Genomic DNA, 17,381 nt, shown 5'->3' on the forward strand with positions numbered 1-17,381 from the left:
TATACTATGACTTTTTTCGACATACTATACTATGACCATTTTCGACATACTATAGTCTGATTTTTTTTATGACTTTTTTCGACATACTATACTATGACTTTTTACGACATACTATACTATGACCTTTTTCATGACTTTTCAACATACTATACTATGACTTTTTTCGACATACTATACTATGACCTTTTTTCGACATACTATACTATGACCTTTTTCGAGATACTATACTATGACCGTTTTCGACATACTATACTATGACTATTTTCGTGACTTTTCGACATACTATACTATGACCTTTTTCGAGATACTATACTATGACCGTTTTCGACATACTATACTATGACTTTTTTTGTGACTTTTCGACATACTATACTATGACTTTTTTCGACATACTAAACTATAACTTTTTTCGACATACTATACTATGTCCTTTTTCAACATACTATACTATGACCTTTTTCGACATACTATACTATGACTTTTTTCGACATACTATACTGTGAATTTTTTCGGACATGCTATACTATGACCTTTTTTCAATAACCTATACTATACTATGACCTTTTTCGACATAATATAGTATGACTTTTTTCCTGACTTTTCCACAAACTATACTATGATGTTTTTCGTGACATTTCGACATACTCTACTAAGACTTTTTACGACTTTACTCATACTTATTGTATTATGGTATACTTCATGGCTTCATGACAATTAACGAAAGGTGACACAAAAAGTTACTTCAAAGAAACCATTCTTTTATTTTAAACAACAAAAAAATATGTCAAGACATTAGAAGGTTTAGCAGTCAGTAGTGCCAGCATGTATGCATGAGTGAAAGAATAGCGAGTGGAGTATGGTAAAAGGAAAAACAAAGGATATGGAGCATTGTTTCCCCTTTCTCTCTTCCCATTCATGGAACAAGTGAGTTGTTCTCTTATAGTACTGGGAAGACACAAGGACGACCTGACCACACCTACTGGCATCTGCAACACAAACAAAAAGACGAGCAGTTAAAATAGGGGTTGTCACATTATACTATTTCAGACGGTTAGTCATACAAATAAAATAATAAAACATCTTTGTCAAAAAAAGTATAGCATGTCGAAAAGTCACAAAACATCATGCTGTCGAAAAGAATCACAAAAAAAGTCATCGTATAGTATGTCTGAAAAAGTTACAAAAAAGTTATAGTGTAGTATGTCGAAAACGTCACGAAAAAAGTCATAGTATAGTATGTAGAAAAAAAGTCATAGTAAGACCTTTCAATGGAATTCCATTGCTAGGCAACAGCCTGGCCCCTTGTTATTGTCCTGTCAGTTGACGACATTTACATACACTGTAACAGAAAATCAACTTGGGTCCATTTAGGATGTTCATGTTTACATCTGTGAAAAGGTCTACAGTACGTTGAAAAAAGTCACGAAAAAGTCATAGTAAAGTATGTCGAAAAAAGTCATAAAATCGTCAACAAAAGTCATAGTATCGTATGTCGAAAAGTCACGAAAAAGTCAAAGTATAGTATGTCAAAGTCACGAAAAAAGTCATAGTGTAGTATGTCAGAAAAAGTCACGAAAAAAGTCATAGTATAGTATGTCGAAAAAAGTCACAAAAAAGTCATTCTGTACTATGACCTTTTTAACACATGCTATGCCTGTTGTTATGACATTAAAAGCTGAGTAGTGTTTTAAATTTAAAGGGGTGATAGAATGATTATATAGGGTATTTCACACTGTTCCTTATGGTCTCCTAATGGGGTATGTAACATTAGTTGAGCTGAAAATGGCCTGGTTGATATTTTATTGGCCCTCATGCATCCCTGTGTTTTGGCCCTATTTGTAACAAGAGCTTTTCTTCTAAATATGGTATGGTCATGAATATTTAGATGAGCTGCGCACTGCTTGGTTGAGCCTTATCCCCGTACACACACATAGAGACGCGTGCTGATTGGTTGAACGAATCGCCATACACACGCATTAGAGATGCGTGCTGATTGGTTGAGCGAATCCCCAATACACACACATTAGAGACGCGTGCTGATTGGTTGAGCGAATCCCCAATACACACACATTAGAGACGCGTGCTGATTGGTTGAACGAATCGCCATACACACGCATTAGAGATGCGTGCTGATTGGTTGAGCGAATCCCCAATACACACACATTAGAGACGCGTGCTGATTGGTTGAGCGAATCCCCAATACACACACATTAGAGACGCGTGCTGATTGGTTGAGCGAATCCCCAATACACACACATTAGAGACGCAACAGAATTTCATGTTCCAGAAGTTGCAATGTTTCGTTACCAAATTCACTTCTGAGACTTTTTTATGCAAGAAATAAACTATACAAAGCTCAAATATGGGCCGTTTTACAAAAATGGATGGCTGATTGCAAATTTGGTTAAACTGTGTGTCGGAGTTCAGCGGCCTGTGCTGCCTGTGTTGCTGCCTGGCCGCCCGGCCTGCCTTCCTCCACAGACCCCGGCCTGCAGCCCGCAGCACCTCATACCCGCGCAAAGTCGCCGTTTGGGCATTGGTAGTAACCAAACGCCGCAGCCCTGACAGAGCTCCAGGGCCTGCATCTCCCCTCTTCCTGCTAGCTAAATGAACCATTGTGTGAGAGTGAGAGCGCGGTCAGCGAGCTTGTTACACCAGCAATCTCTTACCACATGTTACACACAATGTCACGCCACTTAGCTATACAACATCTAAATGTCTTATAAAGCTAACAACGGTGTCCGATTTCAAGTTAATTAATATTTGTGAACTGTAAGGGTTTCGTTAGCTGCGACTGTCCCTACACTAGTGTACAGATTGCAGCTAGTTAGCTTCATTTTTGGTCGTAATTCGAGTATATTTACAGTTTGAATTTCGTCACGCCACTTATACAACATCTAAATAAATGTCTTATAAAGCTAACAACGGTGTCCGATTTTAGGTTAATGAGTATTTGTGAATTCCAGAGGAATTCTAAGAGGAGGTAGCTAGCTCCATCCAGCCGCAGGCTCTATCAATGAGACTCGCGGGCAAGAGGCGTTTATTTCCCCAATCGTTTGTTTAAATAACTCAACACATTATAATTACACACATTAAAAGATTTACTGAAACCTGTGGTAAGAGATTGCTGGTGTAACAAGCTCGCTGACCGTGCTCTCACTCACACACACACCGGGCATTTAGCTAGCAGGAAGAGGGGAGTTTCAGGCCCTGGAGCTCTGTCAGAGCAGGGGCATTTAGTTGTCTATTACCCCAAGAGACGGTGACTTTGCGCGGGTATGGAGTGCTGTGGGCTGCCAGTCGTGACGGAGCTCCAAGTACCTCAGAGCAGGTAGGGGGGTGTGAAGGAAGGCAGGCTGGGCGGCGAGGCAGCAACACAGGCAGCACCGACGCTGAAGTCCGTCACACAGTCGGACAAAATTTGCAATTAGCCATCCATTTTCGTAAAGTTGCCCATATTTGAGCTTTACATAGTTGATTTCTCGCATAAAAAAGTTTCAGAAGTGAATTTTGTAATGGAATAGCAGAGATCTGCGCAACCTAGCTAGATTCAGAAGACTACCTGATCTAATTCAATTCAATTCAATTTTATTTATAGTATCAAATCATAACAAGAGTTATCTCGAGACACTTTACAGATAGAGTAGGTCTAGACCACACTCTATAATTTACAAAGCCCCAACAATTCCAACAATTACAGTAATTCCCTCAAGAGCAAGCAGTGCGACAGTGGCGAGGAAAAACTCCCTCTTGGGAAGAAACCTCGGACAGACCCAGGCTCTTGGTAGGCGGTGTCTGACGGGCCGGTTGGGGGTGTGATGAACAGTGGCGATAATAGTCACATTAATAATGGAACAGTGACTGGATGTAGCGGGGAGCTGCAGGGTTCAGCAGGAAGAAATCTCAGAAAGATCTCAGGTCAGTTGTGTAGCCTATGTAAATGTTGTGACTGTTCTCTTAATACACCCATGGGCTGACAAAGGTTCCGGTTTTTGGGAGGTTGACGTCAACTTCCTGCTTTGTTGAGATTCAAAATATGAGATTTTCATAGTAAAGGGATGTCAGTGGGACTTTGAGCTTCTATGTATGCATCCTATTTACCCACCGAACTGTTGTTATTCAACTATGACGGGGTGAAATCGGTTGTGCATTCTATCACCCCTTTAAGCTGTTGAAAGTGACGCAGCGGATGATTAGAAACGTAACGCATGCAGTCCATGTCACGTTCGGGGGGCAGCACAAAATGTTTGTGATGACTGCCGCTGGCAGACTATGTTACAAACCTAGCCACTGTGTTGAAGATGGTTAACGGTTAATCGTCATGGAAAGGTCAGTGGTGCCGAGCAACATCTAAACATCAACTGCTTGTCATCACGGTTAACTTGATGTTGTTGTTCATCTTTGTGTCTCTGTGTTTGTGTTGCTTGTTCTGTGTTGTGCATATGTTTCTCTTTGTGTCTCCGTGTGTTTTTCGTACAGGAGATGAACCCTTACTCAACAGTCTCGTCCAATCAAAATGAATTAGACCGCAGGTATGCCGTGTGCTGAAACTACACGTGATCTAATTTACTCACCCGACACCTTCACCTTCAGACTAACAGAACACATGCAGTAGTTACCGCACAGAAACACACATTCTGTTCAGGTGGATTCATGTTGGATGAGGATTTTAGACATTTTACTTTTGTTTTTACATTGCTTGTGCAGTTAATATAGGATAATTCAGTACATATAGAAAGTACTGTGTACAAGGCAGTTCATGAGGACATTTGAATAGTCAGTTGTACATACTTTAAAGTGTAACTACTGATTTTTTTTCAACTTGGACCCTATTTTCTTATGTTTTTGTGTCTAAGTGACTGAAGGGAACAACGATCTTACTGACATTGGTCCAGTATTAAACAAGCTACAATCTAAGTTAATAGGGCAACTGTCCAGCTTGTATTTACCTTCACTAAAATGCTTGTTTTGCCGCTGACAGACTCAATTTAATATTCTAAGTGTCTGACAACATTATGTAAAGGATTTCTAAGGAGGTCGACCTTTCTGTTAAAGAGTAAGATCCTTTTTTTGAACATACTGTAAAAATATCCACGAAATTGCGTCCGTAAACACACCAGACTCCATGTAAATAAACAGTTATTTTAGCAACGTAAAATACACTTCATTTAAAGTCGACAGAAACAAAATAAATCTGTGAAAAACACGTTTTGGGTCGTCTTTCCACTTTTCCAACCATCACAACTCTAGTTTTGGTTGAAATAAACACAGTTTACTGATTTACATGTGAAGATACGTTGGCTCTATACACGCTAAAAGTATCGTTTTTTTAAATGGAGTCTGGTAGGTTTAGAGCTAGCAACTTCAGAGCTGTTTCTGGTTCAACAGAAAGGTCTCAAAGAGGTTTTAAAGGTCTATCTCTTTCCATAATGTTGTCAGTCACTTAATCTGAGTCTGTCAGTGGCAAAACGAGCACTTTTGTGAAGGTAAATACAAGCAGGTCAGTTGCCCTATTAACTTAGATTGTAGCTTGTTTCTCCGCTGCTGACTGCAGCAACCTCGCTTAATACTGGACCGATGTCAAAGATAGTTGTTCACATCAGTCCCTTAGACACAAAAACACAGGAAAATAGGGAAAATGACACCAATGCTACCATTCAAACACCTTTAAATTGTCGATGCATCATTGCTTTTGCAGATAGTGATGGTGGCTCAATCATTCCAAGTGGAACTGTTTGAACGTTATCCATTACTCTAACCAAATAAATGTACAAGGGGATTCATCATGATTGGATTTTAGTTGTTTCTTTTTAAAATAACCGTGGCTCATGACGCTGATGTGCAGGTTGTATCATGTAAGGCAACTAAAACAGAACATCTTTACAATTGAGAAGTGAATAGTTGCCTTTTATTGGCGTGAAAAATATCTGAAATTATTATATAGTCATCAAAATAGCGGTTTGTCGATTGAATAATTGATTAATGGACTAATGGTTGCAGCTGGAGTATATTCAAAATGTCTATGAAGGTTATTGGATTCATCCTAAACATAAATGAAGGATTTCAACCAATCTGAATGGTTCACAATAATAGATAATTAAAACGTTTGCCGGATCCAGATCCCTTAAACTAGGAGAGTCAAACTCAACTTCACTAAGGTCCACAATGGAAAATGAGAATCACATCCAGGGCCCTGACATGTTCAGTTTGTTGACATGCTTTTATTTTGAAAAAGTCAAATATCTTTGACTGTATTATTGCATGTCTCATATCGTCTTCTCACTCACAGTTTGGTCGACATAAAAACCCTATTATTGAAAAAAGTTTGAGAACCAGTGCTCTAGAGCAGTGGTTCCCAACCTGGGGTCCGGACACCCCTTATGGGGGCGGCAAAGATCACAGGGGGTGCGCAAGTCTTTATCTGGTTTGAGGTTGAGGTAAAAAAAAAAAAAAAAGTTAAACAAATGATGATAATACACTAGAATATACAATGTATACAAAAGTCTGTATGAAAACTATATATTTTTGTTCTCGCTTAAAATTGTAGGCAGGCTACGTAGGGACCCCTTAACCTGGGACCCTTGCTGTCATCAGGTCAGCTGCTAGCTGTTAGCTGCTAGCTGTTAGCTGCTAGCTGTTAGCTGCTAGCTGCTATCATCCTCGTCTTTCCTGCCGCCGTGGCATCACTATTTTATGAATGAAACATGACGGAGAAACGGAAAAGTCCTGATAACTGCTCTGTATCAAAAAAAGAAAGTAAGGCTCTATCTCCAGAGTTACCTCAACTTTGGTTTCAGGGTGAGGGGCTCAGCTTTTCTTAGACATATGTAGGGGGGGCGCCAGGGAAAAAACGTTGGGAACCACTGCACTAGAGGGAGCTTGTGTACGTACCACCAGTGGTACTGGTACCACAGGTTGAGAACCAGTGATTAGACAGCATGTGCTTTTTTAACCCTGTGTACCTAATGAACTGGACACTGTGTGCATGTGTGAGATGGAGAGAGTAAAAGTGTAACCTGGCCGGTTCCCACAGCATCACCCTCCACCTGAAGATCTCCTGCCCCGACTCACCTGCCCACTCCCAGACCTCGAGCCTCGGCCCCGGGGACGCTCCGCCACGCCCGCCGCCCCCGCGCCCGCCCGCGCCCCCCCAGCTCAGCATCCAGGTGGACTCGGACTGCGAGGAGTCGGGCTTCTACTCCAGGCAACACCAGCGCTTTTATCCCCCTCGGGTCTGGCTGCCTCCACCTGAAATACACAGAGACTTACGCCAAAAACTGCACGCTCACTTCGGGGACTCCTGTGCTGAGACCGTCCTGTAGACACACCGTTTACACACACACAGACTTTTGTTTCACTACCATTGTGGGGACCCGTCATTGACATAATGCATTCCCTAGCCCCTTACCCTCACCTTAACCATCACCACTAAATGCCTAACCTTAACCCTTACCCTAACCTTAACCATCACAACTAAATGCCTAACCTTAACCCTTACCCTAACCTTAACCATCACAACTAAATGCCTAACCTTAACCCTTACCCTAACCTTAACCATCACAACTAAATGCCTAACCTTAACCCTTACCCTCACCTTAACCATCACAACTAAATGCCTAACCTTAACCCTTACCCTCACCTTAACCATCACCACTAAATGCCTAACCTTAACCCTTACGCTAACCTTAACCATCACCACTAAATGCCTAACCTTAACCCTTACCCTCACCTTAACCATCACCACTAAATGCCTAACCTTAACCCTTACCCTCACCTTAACCATCACAACTAAATGCCTAACCTTAACCCTTATCCTCACCCTAACCATAACCTAATTCTAACCCTAATCCTAAAACCAAGTTTTAACCCTCAAACAGCCCTTTAACCTTGTGGGGTCCAGAATTTTGGCCCCACAAAGCTGTCGGGACCCCACAAGTATACTTTATTCCCCAGTTTTTGGACCCCATGAATATAGTAAAATAAGCCCACACGCACACAAAAGGAAGGTGCAAAGGGTTGTGAATAACTCATAATCTGCTTGATATCTACATTTTATCTCAGTTTAAATTTGGTTTTTTTTTAGAGGCTGAGACTAATATGCATACAGAAAGTGCTCTTTCACACCTTTTAATATGCTCTTTATTAGATATAACGCTACGTTTTTTTTTCAGGGATGTAACGATACACTCAACACGCAATTTAAAGTTCATGATATGAGTTTTTTTCAGGATTTTTTTTTATTATTATTTTTAACAGAATGAGCTGCAGACAAATGAGTAAATAGGATTCCTTTATTTCTACAAAACGGTGCCAAAACAACAGATGTGTCCTCTTATCACTGTGCAACTGATATTAATCTTCCTGTTGTCTTCGGGTCACATTTATTGACCCATTTTCAAAAAGTTTCCTACAACATAAACTTGGGTTTTACTTTAAATTGTTCAAAAAAAATAATAATGCGGATGGTTCCACACAAAGCTCTTCACCAGTAAAATAAATGATCCGTTCACTACTATTATTGAATTTGGGGGTTTTATTTAATTTATATTACTTGAAGAAAGAAATGGATAAAAGAACGTTGAAAAAAATTGACAAAAATGTCGTAAAAAGTGGGAAAAAAAACAAAAGATAAGCGCATAAAAAAATCAACAAACATCAGAATAAGTGACAACAGACTTGGGGGGAAAAATAGCGACAATTTTTACCCAGAAAAAACGCGCATGGTGGAACGGGAAGACAACACAAGGGGGAAATAACAAACATTAAATAAGAAATTAATTAGATTTTTTGCATCAGGGTTCATACGTTTTTAAAAAAAAAAACTGGAAAAGTTATGGAATTTGAAAAATGCAAATTCCAGGCCTGGAAAGGTTTTTGGAAAAATACAAAGACCCATAAAGTTTTGGAAAAGTCATGGAATTTTTAACCCAGCATAATAATATGTGTTTAATTTACTAAATCCCACTATGAACCACATACATTGTTTATAGTTAAACCTCTGAGGGTAAACGTTGACACAGATTTTTTTATTCTTATTGTATAATGTCGACTGACATTTTCAGGAACACAGTCATGGAAACTTGCCAAAAAGTCATGGAAAAGTACTGGTTAAAATACCTCTGAACCCTGAAAATAACAAAATGGAACAAAAATCTCTTCAAATAAATAAACTGAGACGCAACAAGTGAAATCTAAAGGAGATTACGCGCCAGGACATTTTAAAAACTTTTTTTTTTATTATCTCCTCCGGTTGTAACTTTTATATATTTATTCACGATGCATCGTTACATCCCGAATTATTCCACAGCTCCCCGACCTCAAACTCTCTCCTCTCCTCTCTCAGCGCACAGCTCCTCCAGTGACAAGACTAGCTTCAACGAACCAACCAAAATGTGTCAATAACAATATAAATAATAATAAATGCATGAGCCCACTCTGAACCTGTGTTAGGCATCAGTATTATTGATCATTTGTTCATCTTTGCTTTTTTTCTCTCAAGCATTTAAAGAATAATAGAGATTTACATGACTGTTTATGTGCATTATGGATGTAAAACCCTGAAAATGTAATAAAACGGAGTATAAAGTTGGTTTGTTTTGTCCTGACGTGATTAAGGTTTAAAGTACATTTAACTCATGTACGGTTACTAAAGTACTAATTTGATGTACTTCTATTTTTCCTTTTCATAGCACTTTGTATTTCTACTCCGCTACAATTCAGAGGGGAATTCTATACTTTTTACTTTTACATTTATTTGACAGCTTTAGTTACTTTACAAATTAATTTGTTGATTGATTTTTTTAAGCACAAATAGTTTAAACTCCTTGACAGTTTGTACACGTACAGCTGGAACGATTAGGCTGTTAATTAGTCGATCGGCAGAAAAGGTATGTGAATTTTGATTGGTTGAAGCTTGTTTTAAAGTAAAAACATAAATAATAAAGTAATAATGTTGAGGTTATGAATTAAAAGTGTGAAGGTGACACTTTCTATTGAAGGCAGATCGTTTATTTATTTTTAAATATATTTTTATTTTTAAATTTCTTGTACTCTTAAATATTTTAAATTTATTTTATCTAATTTACAGTATTTTTTCATTTCTTTTATTTTAAATTTATTTTATCTAATTTACAGTATTTTTTAAATGCATTTCTTAATGTTGTATTCCTTTTAATTAAAAAATTAAGACTACATACAGTATAATGTATAAAATGAAGTTGCGTATTAAACTGGGCCTACAGTAACAAGTAAGGCAGCCTAAAGCCTTTATATATTGACTTGTTTGAATAAGCAATTAAAAATATTTGTTGGCATGATTTTATGAATGTTATGTGGAACAGTGCAGCAGTAGGATTAGCATTCTGTGGACTATTACTGTAGTAATTACCTTCCTATAGGCCAGTAAGCCAATCAGTGAGAGGGAGTTTTCTACAAAGGCTGATTTAAATCTCCCAATGTTGGATTCATGTTGCAATTATATAAAAAAAATAAATAAAAAAAAGAAGGTATTGGTGCAGTTATTTTGAGGATTGAAGATCTCTGCTTTAGACAACTCAATGCAGGACTTTGTGCCATATTAGTACTTCTCTAAATTAAAATCTGATTATAAAGTGTAGCTCCATCCATCAGTAAGACACTCCAGCACCATGAAGCCCTCTGCTTTATAACTGTGGTATTAGATTCATCTTTTAAGTACAGATTATTTTTCACCATTTATGAAATGTCTCGACAACTGTTAACTGGTTCTCTGGTGACACCTTGTGGACAAACATTACACCTCACCACCCAAAAACCTCTGATTTTAGAGAGATGTGTGCACTTAACTTTTAATTAAATCTGACATTACTCACCAAGCAGGGTAAGTACTTTCCTGTTGGGAATTAGAAACAAAATAAGTTTAAGAACCAGAAATTAGTTAAGTCAGCCAGCTAGAATTACTCTTGAAATTATGAGTTGACCAGATGATGTAAGAATCCTTTTTATTAGTTATCATTTTAAACAGCATCATTTCAATCGAGGCTCCTCTCAGGAGGTCTTTATGAACACACTGAACATTTCTTCTACCATGCAGATACTTATTTAGTCTAATTATCACTTCAACACGTTTGTGTATTTTCTGTTACAGATGAAAAATGCCTCAACTCAAAGTCTGGAACCCAAAAAAAACCCACATTTAACACTAACCTGTCAGCTAAAGCAGTCAAAATGCAAAAAGTGAAATTAACAAAGCAAAAGTCAGGAACGCTCAACCTTTATTTAAACTTTAAAAATAAGGAATGACTGGAGCACAAGGGATTTCCCCCCTTCAATACTGGAATAAAGATGGTGGTTATACGGAGACATCTTCAAGCTGGAACAGATCAGTTTCCGCCACGGAGACGGAGCACAAGATGGAGGGTGGACTCCTTCTGGATGTTGTAGTCAGAGAGGGTGCGGCCATCTTCCAGCTGCTTGCCAGCAAAGATCAGCCTCTGCTGGTCTGGAGGGATCCCCTCCTTATCCTGGATCTTGGCCTTGACGTTCTCAATGGAGTCGCTGGGCTCCACCTCCAGGGTGATGGTCTTGCCGGTGAGGGTCTTCACGAAGATCTGCATGCCTCCACGGAGACGGAGCACAAGATGGAGGGTGGACTCCTTCTGGATGTTGTAGTCAGAGAGGGTGCGGCCATCTTCCAGCTGCTTGCCGGCAAAGATCAGCCTCTGCTGGTCTGGAGGGATCCCCTCCTTATCCTGGATCTTGGCCTTCACGTTCTCAATGGTGTCGCTGGGCTCAACCTCCAGGGTGATGGTCTTGCCGGTGAGGGTCTTCACAAAGATCTGCATGCCTCCACGGAGACGCAAGACCAGGTGGAGGGTGGACTCCTTCTGGATGTTGTAGTCAGAGAGGGTGCGGCCATCCTCGAGCTGCTTGCCAGCAAAGATCAGCCTCTGCTGGTCTGGGGGGATCCCCTCCTTATCCTGGATCTTGGCCTTGACGTTCTCAATGGAGTCACTGGGCTCCACCTCCAGGGTGATGGTCTTGCCGGTGAGAGTCTTCACAAAGATCTGCATGCCTCCACGGAGACGGAGCACAAGATGGAGGGTGGACTCCTTCTGGATGTTGTAGTCAGAGAGGGTGCGGCCATCCTCGAGCTGCTTGCCAGCAAAGATCAGCCTCTGCTGGTCTGGGGGGATCCCCTCCTTATCCTGGATCTTGGCCTTGACGTTCTCAATGGAGTCGCTGGGCTCCACCTCCAGGGTGATGGTCTTGCCAGTGAGGGTCTTCACAAAGATCTGCATTTTGACACTGTTCAGAAAAAAAAAAAAATTACTCAATAAAATAAAACTGAAAGCCACATTTCTGTTTTCACTTTATTTGCATACACAGTAATAAATTGCTCTGCAGTTGCATTTGGGGATTTCCGAAGGAAGCAGTTTGTCAAAGTGTCACGCTACTTTTAGTTTCTATTATTCAACTTAGCCACCATTAAAACAACTAGCTTTTAAAGTTCTTAAATAATTTTCTTTACAGTGCTATTGAAGTTGAGATTTCTGGCTCAGAATTTGAGACCAAAACTGTTTCCCAAACCAAATTCTGACATTTTAAAGACTAGAGAACAGATATTACCATTATTGCCCAGTTAGACATTAGATTCTGAAAGGTTATGTTAAAATATGCAAATGAGAAATTATCTACCCAACTATGTACAGACACAACTAGACAAAAGGGTAGTAAAACATTAATTTTCTATGGATTTGTTACATTTTTGCTCAATATTTACTACTCTCCTAATGTACACAAAATTAGCCCACACTTCAGTTTTCATGACTTTAGATTCTTTAACTGATTCAATGTATATATTAAAGTGCCATTTATGCTTATCAGGCCTGTAATTTATTGAAACCTATTTTTTGTTGAGTCTCATTGTCTAGTCTACTGTTAATGTTGCACTGTACAAGCTACCTACTATAGTTTTACATTAATAAAAGTTAACTAGCTATATATGGTGAAATGTCCAAGATTTTTTTTTATTTTTTTTACCGAGTCATCTAGCTAGCTAGCGTTAGCTAAACTGACAGTTAGCCGAATTTAAAAATAAGTCACAAGCTTCCCTTTCTGCTAGAAGCCTTGTAAATAACAAAATCCTGGCTCCAGTGTTACTAGAAGAAGCCCGTAAATGTCGAAGCAGAATAAGGGCTCAGTTGTTCGGCTAAACCAGACGGTTCGACGAGAGTGACGAAGCTAATATGCTAGCTAACGTTGCTAAGGAAGATGATGCCGCAATATAATGGTAGTTTGTCTTTATTGTGCCCACATACAAAAAGCTAAACTCTTAATCTCTTTAAATGTTGACGTTTGGTTATTTATTGGTTCAACTGACATTTAAAAGATGTATCGTCATTACGTTATGTGAATTTAAGACGTTTTCTGAGACTAGGCCTGTTCGAGGCTAGGCCGCGTTCTGAGTTTGCTAGGCCGCGGCTAGCTTCGTTAGCTCCCAAAAACAGCGGATGTAGCTTGTGATTTTGTTACAAACTGCGTAATTAACGTCGATTAAACATCCCAGATTACTATATGTACGACAAAACCTCGGTTTAAACACAACGAACACTATTAAATTACTCACAAACAAATGATTTCCACCGGTGTACGTATCAGAGTCTTCCGGGTTCCGTCAGGTTGTAACAAACAAAGAGCAGTGGAGCGGGCTTTATAGCCAACAGTCAGATATCCTTCCGCTTTCCCACCCGGTGGAACTATAAAGTACGTTTATGAAAAAAAACGCCATAATTTTTTCGGAGTTAAGTAAACATGAATATTCTCGTTTGACACACAATATAATGTTTTGTTTATGGGAGTTACGAATAGTATTTTTAGACCAGAGTGACCGTGAAAAATGGCCATTTCACAACCTGCGCGGATGTATACTTTACATGCGTATGCAGCGAGTCGGTAGGAGTGACGCAATGTTATAAGTGCATTTAATTAAGTACAATTTTGAGGTACATGTATTTTACTTGAATATTTCCATTTTATGCGACCATATGCTTCTATCCCACTAAAGTTATTTCATAACCAGTTACTTTGCTGATTTAGATTATTAATACAAACTATAAATCAATTTAAAAAATATAAGATTATACACATACAGTAGGCTAATTAAAATTAGCTCTATGCCTTTACCAGCTGCAACTTTAAAGTGATGAACACATTAATGCATCAATAAGTAACCCAGCAATACGATTATTTTGTTATTATTATGATCTGCACCTTTTTATTTTGCAATATAACATTCAACTGTAAATCTGAAGAAAAAAAACTGTCTATTTTACCTATATACTATAGCCATGATTCTTGGCTGACAATAACCTTTGAAAGTGTGTCCATCAGACCATTTGTGTCATTGTATCTCTTGAAAACGAATTTGAGCTTGCATTTCTATAACCACATGAGGAAATAACATATTGATTTTTTCCCCCAGCACCATTATCATGCCTTTTTTATTGTCAAACAAGCAGAATCTTTATGCGTCATTATGCATAAACTGACTGCATACTTGACACATTTTCCCAACAGGAGGAAACCCATTGATTTTAGTTACCCTATGACCTTTTACACTTGTGTGCTCCTTCATTACTATCACTCTATTGAGTGCTTCTTCTTTGTAATTGTCTTTTTGATTTCAGATAATTACTAACACTTTGTCTACTGAGCAGCCTCCAGCTGAGCTTGAAGACGTAGATGTGACGTGAGCAACGTGTCTGAAAGTGTGAAGTCTTCTGGTAGCTGTGAGAGAGAAATCTCAATCATTCCCAATCTCACAGAGACGGAGAGTGTAGGTATATGTAAGGAGATAACATAGACACAGGCTAATTACTGATCACTAACATGCTAGTTAACATTAGTAATTAAACCTAAACAGCTAATGGAAGTCCAAACTGCCTGTGAGCTTCTCCTGTACTATACGGTAATTCCTCTACTGTGTGACAGTAAGTCTTGTGGTTATGACCCAATCGTTAGCCTATTTTTATAAAAGCGTCTGCTACGGAGCCATAACGTGAGCTACAAGGTAATGGAGCCTTTTATACATTGTCGTGTTTCTTTAGAAATAAACAACGGACAAATAGAGTCTTTAAACGCTTCAGATGTAAAGTTATTCGCAGTCAAAGTGACGTCAAAATGAATGGGAGTCAATGGGATGCTAACGGGAGGTGGGCGCTTGGTAGCATCAAAATGGCGCCATAGGAGCTACACGTTGTGAGGAGAGGCTTACCTCCTTGGGGAGGACGGGGCAGAGGAGACGACTCCTTCTTCTTCTTCTTCTTCTTCTTCTTCTTCTTCTTGGTTTTACGGCATTTAGTATCCTATCTGTTGCATTACTGCCTCCTACTGGTAAGTACTTGTTATTTATTTATTTTGTTTCAATATACTATAATTTTCTAAGTAGTCCAGTGCCTTTCAAAAATGCAAATATATATTTCCGTCCATTAATGGAAACCCCGGGAGACGACTCTCTCCAGTATTTTGAATTTGTACTGCAGTAATTATTTGAAACAATAGCTGTCAGTATTACATACAGTATTGCACCTTTAAATGAACTGCTTGAAGAAAAAAAAGATTATATTTTCTAAATGCCAGCTTCAATTTGAGGCTTCAGGGAACCACATTTCACACTCATATTATAAAAATATACATTCAAATATTAAAAAAAGCTTGTTTTCCATTTGCAAAATATTTATTGAGTATCACTTGTAGGAGTTTCTGTGGACTAGTTTACCATTACAACACAGCTGTTTTGAGTATCCAGGTTATTAAGCCTGTGTATGAGTTTGTGTGATTCAGCTCAACACGGATGTAGCTGCAATTTGTCCTCAGACTCACTAAACAAAAATTAACAAAATATTCAAAATCAAACAGCCACTGAGGCACCGAAGGAATGAATCTTACACAAGGGGATAAAGTCAATTACGGCCCAGGTTTGTTTCTGGGGTTTATTTCACAATTTTTTGGCAAGCAAACAAATCAGGGAAAGAATAACAGTGTTTGTCTTGTATAGATTTATTTATTTTGATTAGGACAATGCACATTAATCAACATTTCTGTAAATGCCCCAGTGTTAGCCAGTTGGCTAATTTTCAACTGTAGTCCTAGTATGCATGTTTTTATGCAACCCACACAAGCGTGGGGAGAACACGCAAGGCCCGGGAAGACCTGGGTTCGAACCCAGAACCTCCTTACGGTAAGGCAGAAGTGCTGACCACTGAGCCACCGTGCTGCCTACAGTAACATCTATCACGTCTTTTCCTGCTAAAAACAATAACGTCCAATCACAAAAACCTTTTAAACTGACTGGTATCAATCTAAAATGATTCAGCTGCAATTTTGCATAAAATGTTCTGAAACACATTTCCGTGAACTCTTTTCGTAAAATAAGGAAAAGTTGAGGTAGTCTGCATCAATGGAAGTACATTTTCAGGATAATTTTCCGAGGCGCCCTCTTCCTCTTCCTCTGTGTGTTGCTGTTCTCAAACTCTGTTCACTTCGGGAGAAACAACAACAAACTTCAAGCTACACGCGGAAAATGGCTACAAGAAACAAGGCAGGCCTGCTTGGTTCTTTCGGGGGAATGATTTTAAACGGCATTTCCTCTCTAACTGGGACGTTTTTTGGGACTGATTTGTGGGATTGCAGTGGACGAAGTACACACGGAGATACACTGGTAAGAGCCAATGAGGTTTAACCATGTATCAGCTCATTTAAATAGCTCATGTTACTGTATTATGTCAACAATTAACTTCATTTAATATTGGATGTGGCGTTTTCTTTTGCAGGGTGCAAATGTTCCACCAAAACAACTTCCTTCCAGAGACTATTAAGAGCCACCGTCGCTGTGTCCGGAGCTTAGCGTCACCTGAGACGATTGTGATTGGTTTAAAGAAATGCAAACAACATAGAGAGGTTTTTCTCCTATCCCAGAATGCATTTGTGGTGTTGCCAGACCTTCCTCCACAGCGCTGTGGAGAAAGGTCTGACCATGCAAGATTAAAAGTTCCAAACGGGTGCAGCCATGGCGTTTGTAGGATGGTGTAGCCTGTTTTCTTTGATTGTCAGTGATTATTGAAGAGAAATTGGTAACTGCTAGTCAAAAAAACGGCACTGTGGACAGGTACCGTAAGTCCGAAATTAAATAAAAAAATATCATTATGTCTTTTGGTTCAGATTTGAATGAGAATAGGATTTCTGATGCAAATTGCTGTAATCTAAGGTGTTTTTAAAGTTAGACTTTAAACCGGTGAGGAAAAAAAAAAGATCACTTCCCTGCATCTCTCTATTAAACATTAATATCCTTGACAAATATTTGCTGCATCTATTGCCTCAGTGGTGTGAGTCTGACCCATGCT

General features: G+C 39.1%; 2 protein-coding genes across 5 annotated transcripts in view; one reads left to right on the forward strand and one right to left on the reverse strand.

Moving 5' to 3' along the window:
- slc4a5b (solute carrier family 4 member 5b) overlaps positions 1-7,402 on the forward strand; it is a 71,665-nt gene extending 64,263 nt beyond the window's left edge. For all 4 annotated transcript variants that reach the window (XM_028601817.1, XM_028601822.1, XM_028601823.1 and 1 more), the window contains 2 exons: positions 4,480-4,532; positions 7,034-7,402. In XM_028601817.1, the coding sequence (XP_028457618.1) occupies positions 4,480-4,481 (2 nt within the window). In that variant the 3' untranslated portion in view covers positions 4,482-4,532; positions 7,034-7,402. The remainder of the gene's footprint in view (positions 1-4,479; positions 4,533-7,033) is intronic.
- A 3,560-nt stretch (positions 7,403-10,962) lies between these two features.
- On the reverse strand, positions 10,963-13,714 carry ubc (ubiquitin C). Its single transcript, XM_028601824.1, is given in 3 exon segments — positions 10,963-11,425; positions 11,427-12,285; positions 13,607-13,714. Coding segments are annotated over 2 exon segments (948 nt in total). The 5' UTR covers positions 12,279-12,285; positions 13,607-13,714; the 3' UTR covers positions 10,963-11,329.
- Between the last annotated feature and the right edge of the window lie 3,667 nt (positions 13,715-17,381).

This window comes from Perca flavescens, chromosome 16, assembly GCF_004354835.1.
Source record: "Perca flavescens isolate YP-PL-M2 chromosome 16, PFLA_1.0, whole genome shotgun sequence".
Classification (NCBI taxonomy): domain Eukaryota; kingdom Metazoa; phylum Chordata; class Actinopteri; order Perciformes; family Percidae; genus Perca; species Perca flavescens.